The sequence below is a fragment of the Camelina sativa genome, chromosome 7 (genome assembly GCF_000633955.1).
Source record: "Camelina sativa cultivar DH55 chromosome 7, Cs, whole genome shotgun sequence".
Lineage (NCBI taxonomy): Eukaryota > Viridiplantae > Streptophyta > Magnoliopsida > Brassicales > Brassicaceae > Camelina > Camelina sativa.
In genome coordinates, this window is record NC_025691.1 from 3,582,103 (window position 1) to 3,598,965 (window position 16,863).

Genomic DNA, 16,863 nt, shown 5'->3' on the forward strand with positions numbered 1-16,863 from the left:
CGCCAGACCGGAAGTCGTTAGAAGGCAACTCCCTCGAATCCAAATTACCACTAGAGCTTGAATATGAAGTTTGGTTTACCCTTCCCCCTCGATCTCCGGTGTGCTTTTGCCTTGTGACCCTCGGCGCTCAACGAACTCACCGGATTTACAAGTCGGCAACGCTTGTACCGGCGATGATGAAGACGGCGGCAGCGGTTGACCTAATCCAAATGGTGGTTTTCCTTACTGGACCGGACCCCTTAAGTTTTCACTCTAGGCCCATCTCAACACTTACTAAACTAGGTATCCAATCTGACAGGCCCATGTACTTTAGAAAGGATTTTAAACGTTGTAACCTCAGCCTCCCTCTGTGGGTAGATGAGTTCTTATCCCCGGTTTGCTATAATCGATTGCCCCACGCCGGTTGTGCCTTCTATAAGTCCCGATTATTTAACGAAAACTATCACCCGAATTCAATAAGCATATGGTACAGGTCCATCGCTCTCTCCTGCTTGTCAAACCGTTCCAATATGGCGTTCCGATCTTCGGCGATAGATGGATATAGTTTCCATCTGAAGTTCGACATGAACCCATGGTATGGGTCTTGGCATTATATCTCTGAAATCCTGATATCATACTATCCTCTCGGTAAGCTTTGTACAAGCCTACTCCCGCTGAACCGATACCGATGATGTGACTTTGGACACCGATTTTCTCTGCCCAGGTCTGAATTTCATAATCCTTTATCAGTCTCCATCCTAGCACCTCTTCACCCTAGATTGGCTGGTCTTGAATCCTATGCTAGAAGAGTCGTGGTTCCCCTAGGTTTGGTTGTGTTTGTATTGCGTCGGTTTCAGCTGATGGTGTTGACAAGCAACGACATTATGACCACATCTCCACAGAGTGTTGGTTACCGATGCTTGATCAATCAGTCGCCTCTTTATCCCTGGAAAATCAAGTATATATGTGTGAAAATCAGTCACGGTGGGCAGCGAAGCTTATTGTGCTGTAAACTGTTTGCATTGGTCGGGGTTTGGACTGTCTTATCCAGATCCATGAATGACATTGCGATTTAAACTCAACTTTTCTAGTTCCGACTATAGCTGCTTGGTCAAGTCGAGGTTTCTTCGGTAGCAGTATGTTGCGTTCTTCAGATTGGTTTGAGATTTATCCTTGTCGAGGCGAGTCTCTTAGCAATGTGTGGATAGCTTTATTACTGAGCTCTAACCTGGAATCTAATCCACCAAGCTGCGTGATTTTGAAGCTGCCACCCAGTATCCCCAATTGTAGCATGTCACCAAACGATAGGAAGCTCGGGTCTGTTAACAAAACTCTGGGCCAAACCGGCTGCAAGCTTTGTGTCAAACTCCTTAACCTCCATGGCCATGAGCTTCATGTGAGGGAGGACTCACCTGCTTTGCTACGGTTAGACACCCAACTCTTGTGATCCCCGGTTGAAGCTCTTTCTACAGCCAAGAGGTCTGATCTTAAAGTGATAAAGGACGTTGCCCCTCTTACTCTACCTCTCATTTTGGCTATACACATGTTTAGTGTTACCCCTGTGGAACACTCATTTCATAGCTCGATTGCGTTTGTCGCTAGAGCCACTCATGATCACTCGTTGGTCAAGGATTTCGCGAAGCCTGCCTTCATGGTCGAATCCACCCTGGTCCCAATAGATCCTTCACACTTTGTAAAACTTTCAAGAGTTGAGTATCCCTTTGAAGAACTCATGGAGCCTTTATCTTTTCTCCCCTTTGATTATCTTGTTGTTTGTTGTAAGAACCTACCTCTTTATGAGGCTTTGATTTGAATGAAATCCCATTCGTTTTGACAAAAAAAAAGAAAAAAAAATACCTATTTTGTAAGTTTTATATTGTTAATTTTGTAATTTTATGTATGAGAAATGGTTATGTTTGTTGTTTGGTTTTATTTTAATTTTTAAACATGTTTGGTGAATGTTTTTTAATATGACCCGTGGTTAGGTAAGAATTTATTTTTAGTTGAACAATAAGATCTCGGAAATCACGATTAAGTGTGATAAATTGCCAAGATTTTATTCTTTTTTACGCCTAAAAATATATTTTTATGCCTAATAGTATATATTTTGTAACAATACATGGAATATTAAAGATTTTATTTAGAAAATTGTATAAATTATTGAAATAGTCTCTTTAAGAAGATTTTTTGGGATATTCTTAAGTGTATTCATATAGCTCATGGATTGACCAATTAATCTATAACGTTTTTTATAACCAACCTATATCTATTGTATAACCTATTTTGTAACCAACTTATAAAAATTATATAGTCTACAAAAAAATGTTGTGTACTTCCGTTATATATAGGGGATATATTTTTTCGTAAAAAGGAAAATAAGTGTTTATATTTTCTTAATAAAAACTATAACTGTAAATTGTTTATCCAAAAAAACTATAAACTATAAATATTTTTTGAATCTTGGTCGAAAAAATTATCTAGTCAGAAAATATATTTTGACTGGACTTTAAAACAATGATATATGATGAATATATACGTGTATACACACAAACAATCATAGAATATTTAGATTTTGCTTGATTTTGGAATATTTCAATGATTAATAATTCATTAATAAATGAAGAACAATAGACAAAAAGCAAAATATTTTTTTTTTATTCTCCATTTTTTTTGAAAATTCCAACAATTCAAATGTTCTAATTGTACTAGTTAACGAATCATTATGTGGATCTATACGACAATCTAAAGTTTTAAAAAAAAAATTAATTGGCCACCAAAAAATTTGTAAATGAAAAATACATACAACAAATCTTTCATATGATCTCCAAAACTTTTGCTTGGAATTTGATTTCAAATCTTTGAGTTGTGAAAGATATTGATTTTATACCATTCAAGTAAGTTATATACTGTATATATATATTTTTTGGACAACAGTGATATTGTATATATGGAATCTGTTTCTTTAACAAATAAAGAAAAAAAAAGAAAGAGAATATGGAGTCTGTTCTACAGAGAAAAAGTGAAAACTACTCGTGCGGATGAGAATCGATCTAAAAACTGCAAAATAAGTTAATTAATAAATAATGAAACAATTAATAATCGATTATTTGGATCAAGTGGTCAAATATTCCATGTAAAGCCACCAAATGTTTTTTTTTTCACTTGTAAAAGTTTGAGTTGTCGACAACTTAACTCTAGACTCGCATCATTCAGTAGTAATACATAGCCTTACACAATTTCGAAGTTTTCTAGGTTTTTGCTTCTATCGCTATTTAAATGGAATATGGGATAATACAAAAATACAATTTTTTATGATATCATATTTCAAAAACACCAATAATTTTTGTCAATTTTCAAATATATCCAAAATACACATTTATAAAAATTTAGAAGCATGTAATAAAGTTAAGTAAATTTTTCATAATGTAGGTAAACAGATGTTTATAAGGTTTAAAACAACAAGTTATAAATAAACAATTTATTTTAGTGGTATTTTTCAAAAGTGGTATTATACAAGCGATTTTTATCACAATTTCCCTAGAAATACTACTATTTAGATTTGTATAAAACTTTTACTATTGTTTCTGTTCCTAATAGATTGATGTTTTGACATTATCACACATATTAAGAAAAAGTATAATTTGTATTTATAAATTAATTTATAATTACTTTTGAGTAAATAAAGAAAATATAGACTATTAGATTACTTTTATGTGAGAAAAAACATTAAGTAGAAAATTTGTTTTAGTTTTAATCTACAAAATCAATATTTTAGAGACAAAAAAATATGTCCCAGAATATTAATCTATTAGAGACAGAAAAAGTAGTAAGCAAGAAGAATGAACATTTTTTACTTTATTTAATTACGTTAACTAGAGCCGTTAAATACTTAAATGAACGAAGAAGAGTTCATAATTATTGAAGTCCACCACTAGGGTCTAGAGGCAATTATTGTTTTTGTTGTACTTGATTAATCAATTTTGATATTGGATATTCTCATAGGCTATGGAGCTTAATATATTTAAAATCTGCGCATAGCTAGCCTTTGTTGATGGATATTCTCATAGGCTATGAGCTATAGCTAGTTAATGAGCAGTTAAGTTCTTGTTTACCAGAATTTGATTTACCCTATATATTAGAAATGAACAAATGTTTATTTTTATAGCTAGATACGTACGTTGATGTATTTATATAATGAGGAATATTTGATTTCTTTCAAAACAACCACATACGAACACATTTTGGTTTTCTTTTATGTTAGTTTTGAGAATTGAAGAAGAATTAACATGTTGTGTCAGTCGTGTACAATATTTTGGAAACGAAACAAATATTATAATTAAGTAATTTTTTTTGTTTGATCAAACTTTATAATTAAGTAACTTACTATCTGATTTAAAACGTGTATCTATATTATATATAATAATACTACGCTGATTCATTTAGTTGTTGTTAACTTATGTAAAGGAAAAAGATTATGCACACATGTTATATTTTGACAACGTTCTCTCGGCAATATGAGTTTATTTCGAAAACAAATTAAAAAAGAGCTCAACAAGTTGTAGTATAATATACTAATAGCGTTTCTCTGTTTGTCGTATTGAAAACTCTAAAGGCAGAATTTAAAACTCCAAGTTATAAAACTCGAGTTAATATGACTTTGTGATATACCATAACAAACAAACAAAAAAGTCGTAGTGAAAGTGTTGGCTCCGAGTCATCCATTACCGAGTTTTTTTTTCTCAGTCATCCACTACAAGTTATGATTGAACTCGGATTATTGGCATATAAAAGTTAAAAATCCATATGACTCAGTTCATGTGTTCCTAAGAATAAAATAAATAGTAGTATTGTTAGTAAATTGTTGCACTAATTTATACTTGACGTTAAGTTTAGTGACGTACATAAAAATAAAAGAACACATCACATTTAGATCTCCATAGGTATATATATATATATATATATGCTTGCGTGACTCCGCCTATATAGTATACCTATTATAAATTTATAGTACGATGTGAAGTTGAAAGTAAATATATGTGGCTAACGTGAAACGATATGCGATTACCATAACAACGAAAAATCCAAAGCTGTAACCATCTATTTTATATTTATTCTAAGAAAGATGAATGTTAATATAATAATTTCTTTTAGATCATTGACTTGATACTATGTGTTTTATTTAGTTAATTATATAGACTCAAAAAATTAATATCATATAAACAAAGGTATACATACCATCTTATCCACATCTGACTTTCATATATACGACTTGCTAATTCCTTTCTCGAATTTCTGATTAATTTACCATGATAAAATAAAGTTACGTTTATGAGATGTGTGAATTGTATAATCAAAGCATGCAAGAGAAACTTTTTTTTTTTTTTTTGACATCGCAAGAGAAACATTTTAAATCTATCGAACAAGATGGGAGTATAATATCAATTAGCAAAAGCTGTTGTATGAAAGAATTACTTGTTTAATTAAGCGAAAAAACAAGGATTTGATGGCTATGGTTGCTTAAAGGGAAGAAACACATTGATGTGTCCCCCTCGTTGTGAAAACGTCGTTCTTTCAAGCCACCTAACCTAGTTATAATGACTAGGATGAGCAAGTGAAGTATGCAACGTTTTTTGGAATTTAAAAAGAAAAAAAAAAAGAAACTTAAATGTTTGGCCATTGGACTTAAAACTTCCCCAAGCATGCATCTTTTACGGACTTCATGGCACTTCGATTTCAGAGTTGCGTATCCAAGATATAAAAGGGTTACTATTACAATATTAATACGACCATTGTAACACAATCACATTTTTTAACGAGCTGTTATATACTAATTAAGTGTATGACACAAAAGCGTCAATTATCATGGATTTCACACTATAAAATGAAACTTAGTTTCAATGACCTTACTACATGCACATATTAATGACTTATTATTGCATCGGTAAGCCAACCTTTTATAGGCAAGCCAAGGTTGGACTTTTCATCACCGATTCACATGATGATCACGGCATTTTGATTATAACAATTACTTATAGAAACTAAAATTAGGAACTAAGAAACCCATAAGATAATATATATATATATATATATATGATATATCTACATTTCTGATACAAATTCTTCTCGAGGGTTCGTAGTCGAGCATCATAATACAAAGTTGCTGTCCAAATGATGAACCCCTACTTTTGACAAATTGTTTTACCTCTATAACTTCCACTAGATAAACATAGACGGCAAATTTACTGCTTTTATTGATCCACGAAGCTATAAAATTCTTTTGTAATGTTTATTAGAATCACGCAGCGAGTACCAGAACTTTGATGGTTCCTTGACTATTCGCAGTCAGCATCGTGGGACTATCACTCTTCCAGCAAACCGCACTTATAAAGTAGGAACCTGCCTCTTCCTCTGCATCGTCCATGTCTGGTGATCCAAATCTGTGCGAAGTTACCGGTCTCGTGATCTCCTGTATCACATCATTCACATTTCCAAATAGTTTAGCAACGAGATTGATTTCTGGATCATAAATAGTAGATGATAGAAGTTAAAAGCAAAAATGTCAAATTTGTGAACCTTGTGATATACATATACTTCGTTTGTCTCGCTTCCACAGGCAAGATACTCGCTATTTACTGTCAGACCCACAAAGTTCTTCTCATTAGTGTGTCCTCTGAAGGTTCGAACCTGAAAAAATCGTCGAGTAATATTGAATTTGAACAACATAGTCAAGACTTGTTTTTCTTGGACAAAATCAGTAAGATTGGCTCAAGCAGTAATCTTACTGGCAAGTTGTCTTTGACATCCCATAAGCGCAGTGTGCTATCTGTGGATGCAGAAGCGAGCTCGTTGTTGGACAAAAATTTAACATAAGAAACTGCTTTCTTGTGTCCACTGAAGACGTGAAGTGGTTGGCTTATGTTTCTTAGATCGTAATAATGGATGTGATGATCAGCTGATCCGACCTGCAATAAATCAACAGGCTTAAACGTCTAAGTCTCTCTGTCTAATTGGAGATTAAATCTACAAACGTGTAATAGTGTCATGCTGAACATAAGTGGTAGCTCAATACTGAATAGCAAAAAAAAGGTGAGATGCAAAGTTGGCAGAGGGGTGGAAGTATATACCGCAATGTAGTTGCTTGAGCCCGGATTGTACTTGACACAACATATGTTTGCTTTCATATCAATATTAAGCACACTTGCTTCCTGCCTTGTGCACCAAACTTTAACCTGGATCAAACACAGCATAATTGCCTTATCTATAAGACATGAATAATGCACGGTTAACGATTAACAAGTAGTGAATTGACTTAAAAGGAGCCCACTGGTATAATATGCTTCAGCCAGAATTAGAAATTCAGTGGAACCGATTCCTTAAGTCAAAATCGCATCCAACATGATTAAATAAGCTACTGAAATATTTTCAGTAACATCCCATTCAATTTGGACAAATGAAGCTATGAATTTCAAGGTAAGATTTACTACACTAAAAGTGTCAAGTATTCTTTGCTTGGTAATGTATAGCCGCCACAAATACACTAAGACGGGAAATTTGCTAAAAATTTAAGAAACCAACAAACATTCAATGCAGGAAAGCGAACATATGACCATGACCAATCCCCAAATTATTAGAACATCTCACAAAAAAAAGTTTAATAAGCAGTAGAAAAGAGTCATGAGTACAAATGCACTAATGAGCAGACAGGAGCGACAGCGACCAAGATATTCATAAAATCTAGAAAATATCTATGATAGATTTTTTTTTTTTAATATGAAACAGAGCCTAATGCGATGAAAGGTGATGAAAAACTGGAGATACCTTGCAATCATCACTACCAGATACGAGCATTGATGGTTCTGTTCGTGAAAAGTCAACACTCCATGCACGTTTCTCGTGCTCTTCATACTCCATAAGACTCTGCGATCAGTTGTTCACATAAAATTTTAGATACATTTCACAATTAATGAGATGATAACTTAAAGGCGCGATGTTAGATAAGTTGGGCAAAGTACTCACCTGCCTAGTAGTTACATCCCACACCGTTACTATTCCTTCATAATCACTGCTTGCTATATGATTTTTCTCATGCTTATTCCAACTCAAGCAACTAAGTTTAGACCGAGTTGACATCTCCACAATCGGACACTGCATATCTGCTGGTTCATTTACAACCTGAAAAGATTGCAGCCAATCATCAACCAGCCCAGAGTGGTCCATTGGATAAGACGGAAATTTAAAACCAAAATTCGATTACGTAGAAGCTTGGATTTATATTTTTCTTTGCAATACTAAAGTGTAAATGGCTAACATGCATCAAAGCTAGATTTTTTCCAAGAGCACAACTTAGTTTCATTATCAATGAAGCATCCTAGATTTGAGATACATGATCTGTTTCACAAAAGCATAACTTTGCACAAGAAGATTCAATTAGTATGCAACTGAATGCCCTCCAAGATTTGTGAACGTACCGAAGAGAAGTCAAAAACCTTTATACATCTAGAAACACCAGCAGTGGCAAACAGCTCATCATCACGATCAAACTCTATGCTGAAAAGGAACAGCACCATATCTTTCAGCAAGTCTCAGCAAGATGGTACATTACATTACAGGTTCATGCGAAGCATAAAGCATGTAATCTACTGAAAGACCATAAATCAAAGTACAGAGAGAGAAAATGGCCCCAGGAGCAACTGAAAAAAAAAATTCGCCCCTTCTTTGAGAAAGAGATATTTTCATATAAAAGATCGCAAACAGCTATAACATATAGTGTTCCATCTTTTAGAAAATTCCTATTAAGCGGCCTGCTGATAACACAAAACCTTCTCCCTACCATGTCAGCAGATTCATCTTCATACCATTCACTGGCTTAGAATTATACAGCAACGGATCCCATAGTAGTAAATGAGTCTATCCATACATTAAACAAAACTTGATTACTTAAGGGTATATTTTGATACTTTCTGACACAGTCATTTAGAAGACATTCTTCGTTAGTCATCATCTGTCACCTGATCAAACGAACAAGGAAAAGAAATTCACCTTGATACAATGTTGGCAGAATGAAATATATCCCCATGCCGGATTTCTGCTATGACTCTTAGACGACTGTGAAGAAAGAGTGCAATTAGAAATCTGATAAATTTGAAAACACTCTGTATGTACAACTAGCCCAATTGAAAAGGGGCATTCACTACCCTACCTGTAACGAGTGAAGGTAGTCAACACAGATTGAAAATCTGCAAGGCCGTTGCTATAGCCTTCCCTCCGTACTACACTCTTATCATTTTCTTGTTTACTATTTGGTTGGTCTACCAACTGACGCCGCTTTTGGAGGTAACATTCTTGTAGATCATTGAACTACAAGACAAGACACTTGCACAGAATTAGCAATCTAGTGTATATATGAAGCATTTACAGATAGATTAAAGGACTATGCAGAATTTTTGAAGAAAACTACTATATTTGTCTAGATGCCATTTCATAGTATTCACAGAATTGTTAGTGTGTCAAGAAAACATAGTGACTTTTGTTGCTATAGTACCAGAGAGGAGAACCGGCTACTATCACTAAGCAATAGATATATAATCCAGAATGCTATTTTTACGTTTACTTGCAAAAAATGCGAAATCAATCGCTCTCTGAAGCCAACTGGCTTTAAACAGACCACCAAAAATGTGAGCCTTAATCAAAGGTATCTTTTCCGTCAGAAGATTCATATTCCACCCACAAACACTTCCAATTTCTCGAGCTGTCGATCCAGCTCACTAAGTGAGTGGCTAGGCATACTACTAATTGTAGCACAATCACTGGAGTCTAATGCTATCAATTATGCTTCTTCTTTAACAGACAAATATATGAAAATTTAATCCCACTGTCCTTGGACCATTTCAGCATAAGACACATGTTCAAGATGTTGAGTAGAAAAGTAAGAACAAACCTGCGCATGGATCCGTTTCTTTCTAGCCATAGAGACAGTTGACTGATTCAAACTTTGGGAATCTGACCCACTCAGTGCGTCCTTCTTTGGTAGCCCATGAGAGCTTCCTTGTGGCTTTCCCTCTACCTTTTTGTTTTGATAATTGCCTAACAAATTTCCTCCTCTTATGCTCAGAGAATTGGAGTTGAAACCACTGTGGTTCTTCTCATGTGGCCATGCATTTCTTGTGCTTGGATCATCTCCGAGCATCCGCAACTTCACAGAATATCTGTCTCTAGCTCGGTATAAATCTATTCTATGTCTCTCAACGGCATTTATATCCTCTTTGATATACTGGAGATCAGTTTGCACCTACATTAAGATAGAAAATACATAAATGACAGAATTCTAACAGTCGTTTGTTCCTGAGAACTCATCTAAAACATTCATGGATTATGTTTCATGAACAGTTCGATAGATTTATTGATAGAAAGATGTTTTATGGCTTTCTTCTTCCTTTTACAGTATAATATATATATATATATAGGGAAGATTTTGAAGCTGAAGGAATGAAGAAAAATGAGAATAATTATCAATAGGCAGCTCAATGCTACTCCATAATCCAGAAACCAACCTCATTTAGTTCATCGACTTTTTGCTTCCTTAAACAATGTAAAAAGTCCAAGAGTATCTGCATGTTCCTCTCAGCTTCTTCCTGTTCCATTTTTCTCTTCCTTTCCGAAAGAAGAGTAAGAAGACTATCAACCTCCTTAATTGACACATCACAACCCTGTCTAAGCATGAACGCAGGAAATCAATATCTGTAATTTTTATAACTCCAATAACAAGTCTGAGAGTGCCAATTTAAAGAGGAATAGTGGAACATAAAGGCTTGTTAAGAACCGACCCTTTGTAATGCTTCCCGAAACTGATCCAAGGGCGAGGCAGTTTTTGACACATGCCGAGCTGAGGTTTTCTTCAATAGCTACACAAGTGGTACAGAGAAGTCAATTATAAAAAGCTGCATTCCAGCGATAGATAGTTTCAAGATACAACTGTTCCTTAACCGAATGCTTCTATTTCAAGTTCAGCAAACAAGAAACAAAACCATGATTTTTCACACGAATGTAAGACATCAATAAGTAAGTTGGCTCCTCTCAATTGCAATAACCAGAATCCTTCCATAAACTACACTGCATCATTATCACCTCTCAAACGAGCAGCACCCAGACTTGAATTGAAAAGCTAAGACCACTTAACAAGAGAAAGAGATGGGAAAAATAGAAACCTTATCGAGTACGAAATTAGGGTAAAGCTGATTACTGGTGAGATGTTGGCTACAACAAGGACAATCACTCTTGTTCCTGAGGTGCGTGATGATACACATATAGCAGAAACTATGACCACACGCCGTCAGGAAAGCATCTTTGATAACCTGCATACAAATCGGACATAGCAAGTCTTTATCCAGATCCGGCGCTCCAATCTCAGAACCACCGCTTCCTCCGTCGTCATTTTCAAGACGGTTATTAGCACCTTCGCCGCCACCAGCTGAAGATGTCCTCATCGGGTCAGGTTTCACCGCCGGAACAAGCGGATCCGTCGAAATATCTTCCATGAAAACTTTCTTGATTCGATTTTTTTTTTTTTTACTAAATTTTTCTTTCTTCGATTTAGTTTTTGTTGTTTCTGGTGAAAAAGAATGTGAGAGAAGGAAGGAAGAAAGAAAGAGTGGTGGTGCGTATGACGGAGATGAGGGAGGGAGGAGTGATGGGTGGGATCCACGGTGGTTTCTTTTCTGAGGATACAAAACATACACGTTGTTCTCTACGCGCTTCTTTTCGCGCGTGTGGCTGATGTTTCTTCATGTTCTGGTACGGGTCAATTATCCGGTTTAATTTATTTCCGGTTTTGTGAAATCCAATTTTGTTTTTTTGGTTTGAACGGGTTACGTGACATTGCAGACTTTTTCACTAGTCTATGAAAAATCTTCAAAATGAGACTTTTGTAAAATGTAGGAAATTAAATTGGGCAAAAATGTCACTAAAATCCTGAAGTCTGTGTGAGCTTTTCATCCGGTGAAAAAAAAAAACATTATTTAGTTGACTTCTAATTAATTTACAAAGACCTTGCTTTATGATACACAACATTAAGTGGTCAACTAGAGAAATCACACGGACTAATTAGCTGTTAACAAGATCTCATTCATAACAAAACGATGTCGTTTAATCAAACTTAAAATCCCTAAATTAAAAATCGATTCTTATTTTTCCCCAAATCAAAGATCCTTTGGAAGTTTTAAATTTGATTAAACGACATTATTTTGTTATTAACGGGTTCTCGTTAACGGCTAATTGATTACATGTGATTTATGAAGTCAACAAAAAAAATGAAGTTAACAAAAATTCATGAATTATATAGAAGTCTAACAAAAAAATGAAGTTTTTTCTACCAGATAAATAGTTACTGTTTTAAATCAACGAAAATATAAATTTCTAGATTTTAGGACATTTTCCCAAATTAAATACTCCATAGGTTTTAAACTTTTAATTATTGCTTAGGACATTAAAATATCTCTTGCAAGCAGCCAAGTTTTGATTTTGAAGGGTTCGGTTTAATAATTTTGATCTCAATTCTCAAATATTAAAAAGTAACCTGAAAAAAATGAAATATTTTAATTTCCCCAATTACTCGAAGCTTTCCCTCCCATTCTTTTGCCTTTTCTGGGAAACCCAAGAGACTGACGGAGACCAGAAATGAGCTAAAGCCCTCTTATTGCTGCTCTTTGATTCACCGGAACCCTAGAAGAAATCGTATTCTTAATCCTTTCAAGGTAGGCCATTCTTACTTAAATTTTCGATTTTTATTCTTCTTCTTCTTCTTTTTCAATTGTTTGTAGCGTTGTTGTTCCTGTCGCTTACTGCATGACGCATTTGAACGCCACAAACAGTTAAAAGGTTCCATTTTTTCCAGATTAAGTTTGTTGCCCAGCAGAAATTGATACCATTCCTAGCGATTTAGGGGAAAAAAAATACCAAACCCAGAAAACAAAATCTCAGAAACGGCGAAAGTTTATAGCTTTTTAACTTTGGGAGTGGTCTTCTTCTTGAAGATGTTCATGGCGATTTATCTTCTCTCTTCTCAAATCGAGATGATGTTCAGAAACAAAAACCCTTTCTTCATCGTGTGTCTGAATAAAAAAACCCTAATAAATCCGAGTAAAGAGTTGTCTGAGGATGAGTGAGATGATCAGGGTTTTAGGGAGTTGAAAATTCTGTCACGAAAAGCTTGGTATGAGTGCTTCTCCGGTTCATCCAGGATATAGGCTTTATGCCCACTATAGTGTTTCCTTTAATATTTCAAGGATACTGACTCATCTTTGATCTGTCTTTATCACCTGTTTGATGGTTTAATGTTTTCTCTTTCCTTAGATTCACCTAAATATAGGAATCTAGGATGTTTTATGGATACTTTGTGGCATTGTTGTCCGCTGTATTATGTAATGATTTGTGGTTCTTCACTCCTTTATTTGGTGTTTTAAATTCTTTCCGAGTCCTCTGAACATTTTATTTTCGGCTGATTGTTGCCACACTGTAACCAACTTCTAAATTCTCTCTTTGCAGATTGCCTCCCCCTGGAGATATGGAGACATCTTCATCTCTGCCATTGTCACCCAAAAGTATAAAACCAGAACAGCCCAGCCATCGAGATTATGCCATCACTACTAGACTTGGGGTTGGAACTACAGGCAACCCAATAGAATTGTGCACCAATCACTTCAATGTTTCTGTGAAACAGCCGGATGTAGTATTTTACCAGTACACTGTAAGATTGATTAGTCGTTTTTTCTGCATTCTTTTTTACCAGTGTTTGTGTGTGTGAGAGATGCTTGACATATTTTGCTTTCTTGCAGGTTAGTATCACCACAGAAAAGGGTGATGATGTCAAAGGAAAAGGAATAGGCAGAAGGCTTATGGAGCAACTATTCAAGACTTACTCTTCTGATCTTAATGGTAAAAGGTTGGCATATGATGGAGAAAAGACTTTATATACTGTTGGTCCTCTGCCACAGAACGAATTTGACTTTCAAGTCATCTTGGAAGGTTCATTTTCAAAACGGTGTGTCCCTCTTATTTGGATTAATATTTAATCTTCTCAAGGTGTGCAAGATAGATCTTGTTGATGTTCTAACACAGTCTTGTTAAGTTTGTAGGGATTGTGGTGTCTCTGATGGTGGTAGTCCTTCCAGTACTTGCAAAAGATCAAAACGTTCTTTCTTGCCAAGAAGTTACAAGGTTCAGATACATTTTACTGCAAAAATACCGTTGAAGTCTGTTCTTGTCAATCAGAGAGGAGCCGATACACCAGATAAGAGTGATCAGGATGCACTTAGAGTGCTTGACACCGTACTGAGGCAGCAAGCAGCTGAAAGGTGCATCTTTCTATCTGTTTCTTATGTGCAGTATATCTTTTCATCAAAAGGAATAAAGGATACTCTCTCTATATTCTAATGGACAAAATTGAACATTATATTTTCACTTTGTTTGTAAATCTAATAGATGTACAACTATTTGCATTTTGTGACCGTGCTAGATGCTTACTTTAGATTACTGTTAATTGTGCAGGGGATGTCTTTTGGTCAGGCAGGCATTTTTCCATAACAATGGGTACGCCTTTGAAGTTGGAGGAGGTGTAAAAGGTATTCGAGGTCTCCACTCGAGCTTTCGTCCAACCCATGGAGGACTCTCGCTTAACATTGGTATTTTTCAGTATTATACCTTTCTCATCCAGATTTCATAAACCTTGTCTTTATTTTTAGTCTTATTAACAGTTTTGCGATGGTTCGCAGATGTGTCAACAACAATGATCTTAGAACCGGGCCCAGTTATTAAATTCCTGTTAGCCAATCAGAGTGTTGAGTCACCACGACAAATCGACTGGATTCAGGTAGTTCTGGCTTTTAAATACAATAACAGCAAACATACCTGGTTGCTTTTGCTTCGTGCTTTTGAATTTCTTATGGAAACTTTGCAGGCCGCTAAAATGCTTAAACATATGCGGGTAAAGGCATCACACAGTAACATGGAATATAAAATTATAGGCCTAACTCAGAAGCCGTGCAATCAGCAACTGTATGTTCTCCATGATTGTACCTTTAATATAAATTCGTGTCCCCTTTATCAGCCTTTGCTAGACTTTCTTCATTGTTTCCAGGTTTTCAATGAAGATTAAAGATGGTGAACATAAAGGACAGCCTAGAGAGATTACTGTGTATGAATATTTCAAGCAAACTTACACAGCGCCTATTTCTTCTGCGTACTTGCCATGCCTTGATGTTGGCAAGCCAAATCGCCCCATCTATCTTCCACTGGAGGTATGCGTCTCCGACAGTTTTTCCGTAGTTAATATATTTTTTAAAGTTTATTATCCCACTTATGGAGGTGTGTAGATTTGAATTTATAATCCATTTTTTGCAGTTTTGCAATCTTGTATCTCTGCAACGTTATACAAAAGCATTGTCAGGGAGGCAAAGAGCTTCACTTATTGAAAAATCTAGACAAAAACCTTTAGAGAGAATTAAAACACTCAATGATGTGAGCTTCGTTTCCTGACCTTGGATGATGCTTTCTTTTATCTTGGATGGCAGATATTATTACTGACTAATATTGCAGGCAATGTGTACCAACTGCTACGACGAGGACCCATTTTTGGCTGGATGTGGCATCTCCATTGAAAAACAAATGACTCGAGTTGAAGGCCGGGTTCTTAAGCCCCCAATGGTAAATCCTGTTTATGTTTTTGTTTGTAGATAGAAAATTATGCGCTACCATGCCAATTATAGTCCCATATTGTCCCATTTGTAATATACAGCTAAAGTTTGGCAAGAATGAAGATTTTGAGCCTTGCAACGGACGGTGGAACTTTAACAACAAGGTAATTGTCTGCAAAGATTTCCGGGTATCATTATATTCATTATTGTGGATTCAGAATGGTTCCGTACTCTTTTTTTTGTTGGATTGAACCTATTATTCCCGAACTAGTCTTTCTCCCTTTTATTTTTACCCTTTGTTTCTTGCTTTGCAGATGCTTCTAGAACCAAGACCTATTAAAAACTGGGCTATCGTTAACTTTTCTTCTCCATGCGACAGTAGTTACATTTCCCGTGAGCTTATAAGCTGTGGCATGAGGAAAGGCATTGTAGGTTTTGTAGATACTCTCTCCGTTTTCATTTGGTGTGTAGTGTTGAACTATGTCTAGTTATTTACAGAGTCTGAATATGGTTTGTCAAATGGCAGGAAATTGATCGACCTTTTGCACTAGTTGAAGAGGATCCACAGTATAAAAAAACAGGTCCTGTTGAAAGGGTAGAAAAAGTTATTGCAAAGATGAAATTAAAATTTCCAGAGCCTCCTCATTTTATCCTCTGTGTCCTGCCAGAACGAAAAACTTCTGATATCTATGGTATCATCTCACCTCTTTCCCACGCATATTAATGTTTGAACTCTTTCATTCAACTGGTCATTGCAAACTGTAAAGGTCCCTGGAAGAAAATATGCCTCACTGAAGAAGGGATCCACACACAATGCATCTGCCCTACTAAGATTAATGACCAATATCTCACCAATGTACTTCTGAAAATAAATTCAAAGGTATATCACCAACAAGCTAACACGTGAGATATCTTTTGATGTGTTGTTCTCTGTGAATTCACTTCTTTTCTTCTGTCTTAAAATAGCTTGGAGGCATCAATTCTCTGTTGGGAATGGAGTACTCTTACAACATTCCATTGATAAACAAAATTCCCACCTTGATTTTGGGTATGGATGTATCTCATGGCCCTTCAGGTCGGGCAGATGTTCCTTCGGTAGCAGCGGTATTGGTTATGTGTCTTGTCCTCTTTGTGTGTCCATTGTTTCTGGTTTTCTTAGGATCTGATTCTTTATCTGTTTACTTTCTCGACCTCCGCT

At 35.6% G+C, this 16,863-nt stretch overlaps 2 protein-coding genes across 4 annotated transcripts in view; one reads left to right on the forward strand and one right to left on the reverse strand.

The window, feature by feature from the left end:
• Nucleotides 6,048–11,664, reverse strand: LOC104700159 (E3 ubiquitin-protein ligase COP1). Of its 2 annotated transcripts, none has more exons than XM_010415623.2 (13): nt 11,184–11,664; nt 10,803–10,880; nt 10,530–10,685; nt 9,917–10,267; nt 9,179–9,336; nt 9,019–9,084; nt 8,448–8,526; nt 7,996–8,151; nt 7,798–7,896; nt 7,104–7,208; nt 6,762–6,941; nt 6,553–6,663; nt 6,048–6,445 (listed from the first exon to the last, which is right to left on the reverse strand). In XM_010415623.2, exons 1-13 carry the CDS (start codon nt 11,511–11,513, stop codon nt 6,275–6,277), a joined length of 2,040 nt encoding a protein of 679 aa, XP_010413925.1. In that variant the 5' UTR covers nt 11,514–11,664; the 3' UTR covers nt 6,048–6,274. The 2 variants fall into 2 exon arrangements, with proteins under 2 accessions (XP_010413925.1, XP_010413924.1); XM_010415622.2 differs by having other exon boundaries at nt 10,530–10,689; nt 11,184–11,662.
• LOC104700160 (protein argonaute 6) overlaps nt 12,567–16,863 on the forward strand; it is a 6,764-nt gene continuing 2,467 nt past the window's right edge. The window contains exons 1-15 of one of the 2 annotated variants that reach the window (XM_010415624.2): nt 12,567–12,728; nt 13,519–13,720; nt 13,809–14,014; nt 14,109–14,327; nt 14,521–14,654; nt 14,745–14,842; nt 14,930–15,027; nt 15,110–15,269; nt 15,373–15,489; nt 15,568–15,675; nt 15,767–15,829; nt 15,980–16,093; nt 16,192–16,357; nt 16,433–16,545; nt 16,632–16,769. In XM_010415624.2, the coding sequence (XP_010413926.1) occupies nt 13,538–13,720; nt 13,809–14,014; nt 14,109–14,327; nt 14,521–14,654; nt 14,745–14,842; nt 14,930–15,027; nt 15,110–15,269; nt 15,373–15,489; nt 15,568–15,675; nt 15,767–15,829; nt 15,980–16,093; nt 16,192–16,357; nt 16,433–16,545; nt 16,632–16,769 (1,917 nt within the window). In that variant the 5' untranslated portion in view covers nt 12,567–12,728; nt 13,519–13,537. The other variant, XM_010415625.2, reaches the window with a different exon arrangement.

Excerpts from the sequence above, each read along its gene's own strand:
- LOC104700159 (XM_010415623.2), bottom strand. The coding sequence starts at position 11,513 with ATGGAAGATATTTCGACGGATCCGCTTGTTCCGGCGGTGAAACCTGAC. Across the intron at positions 10,881-11,183 it reads CTAATTTCGTACTCGATAAG|CTATTGAAGAAAACCTCAGC; the intron begins GTTTCTATTTTT and ends CCACTTGTGTAG. Across the intron at positions 10,268-10,529 it reads AAGTCGATGAACTAAATGAG|GTGCAAACTGATCTCCAGTA; the intron begins GTTGGTTTCTGG and ends ATCTTAATGTAG.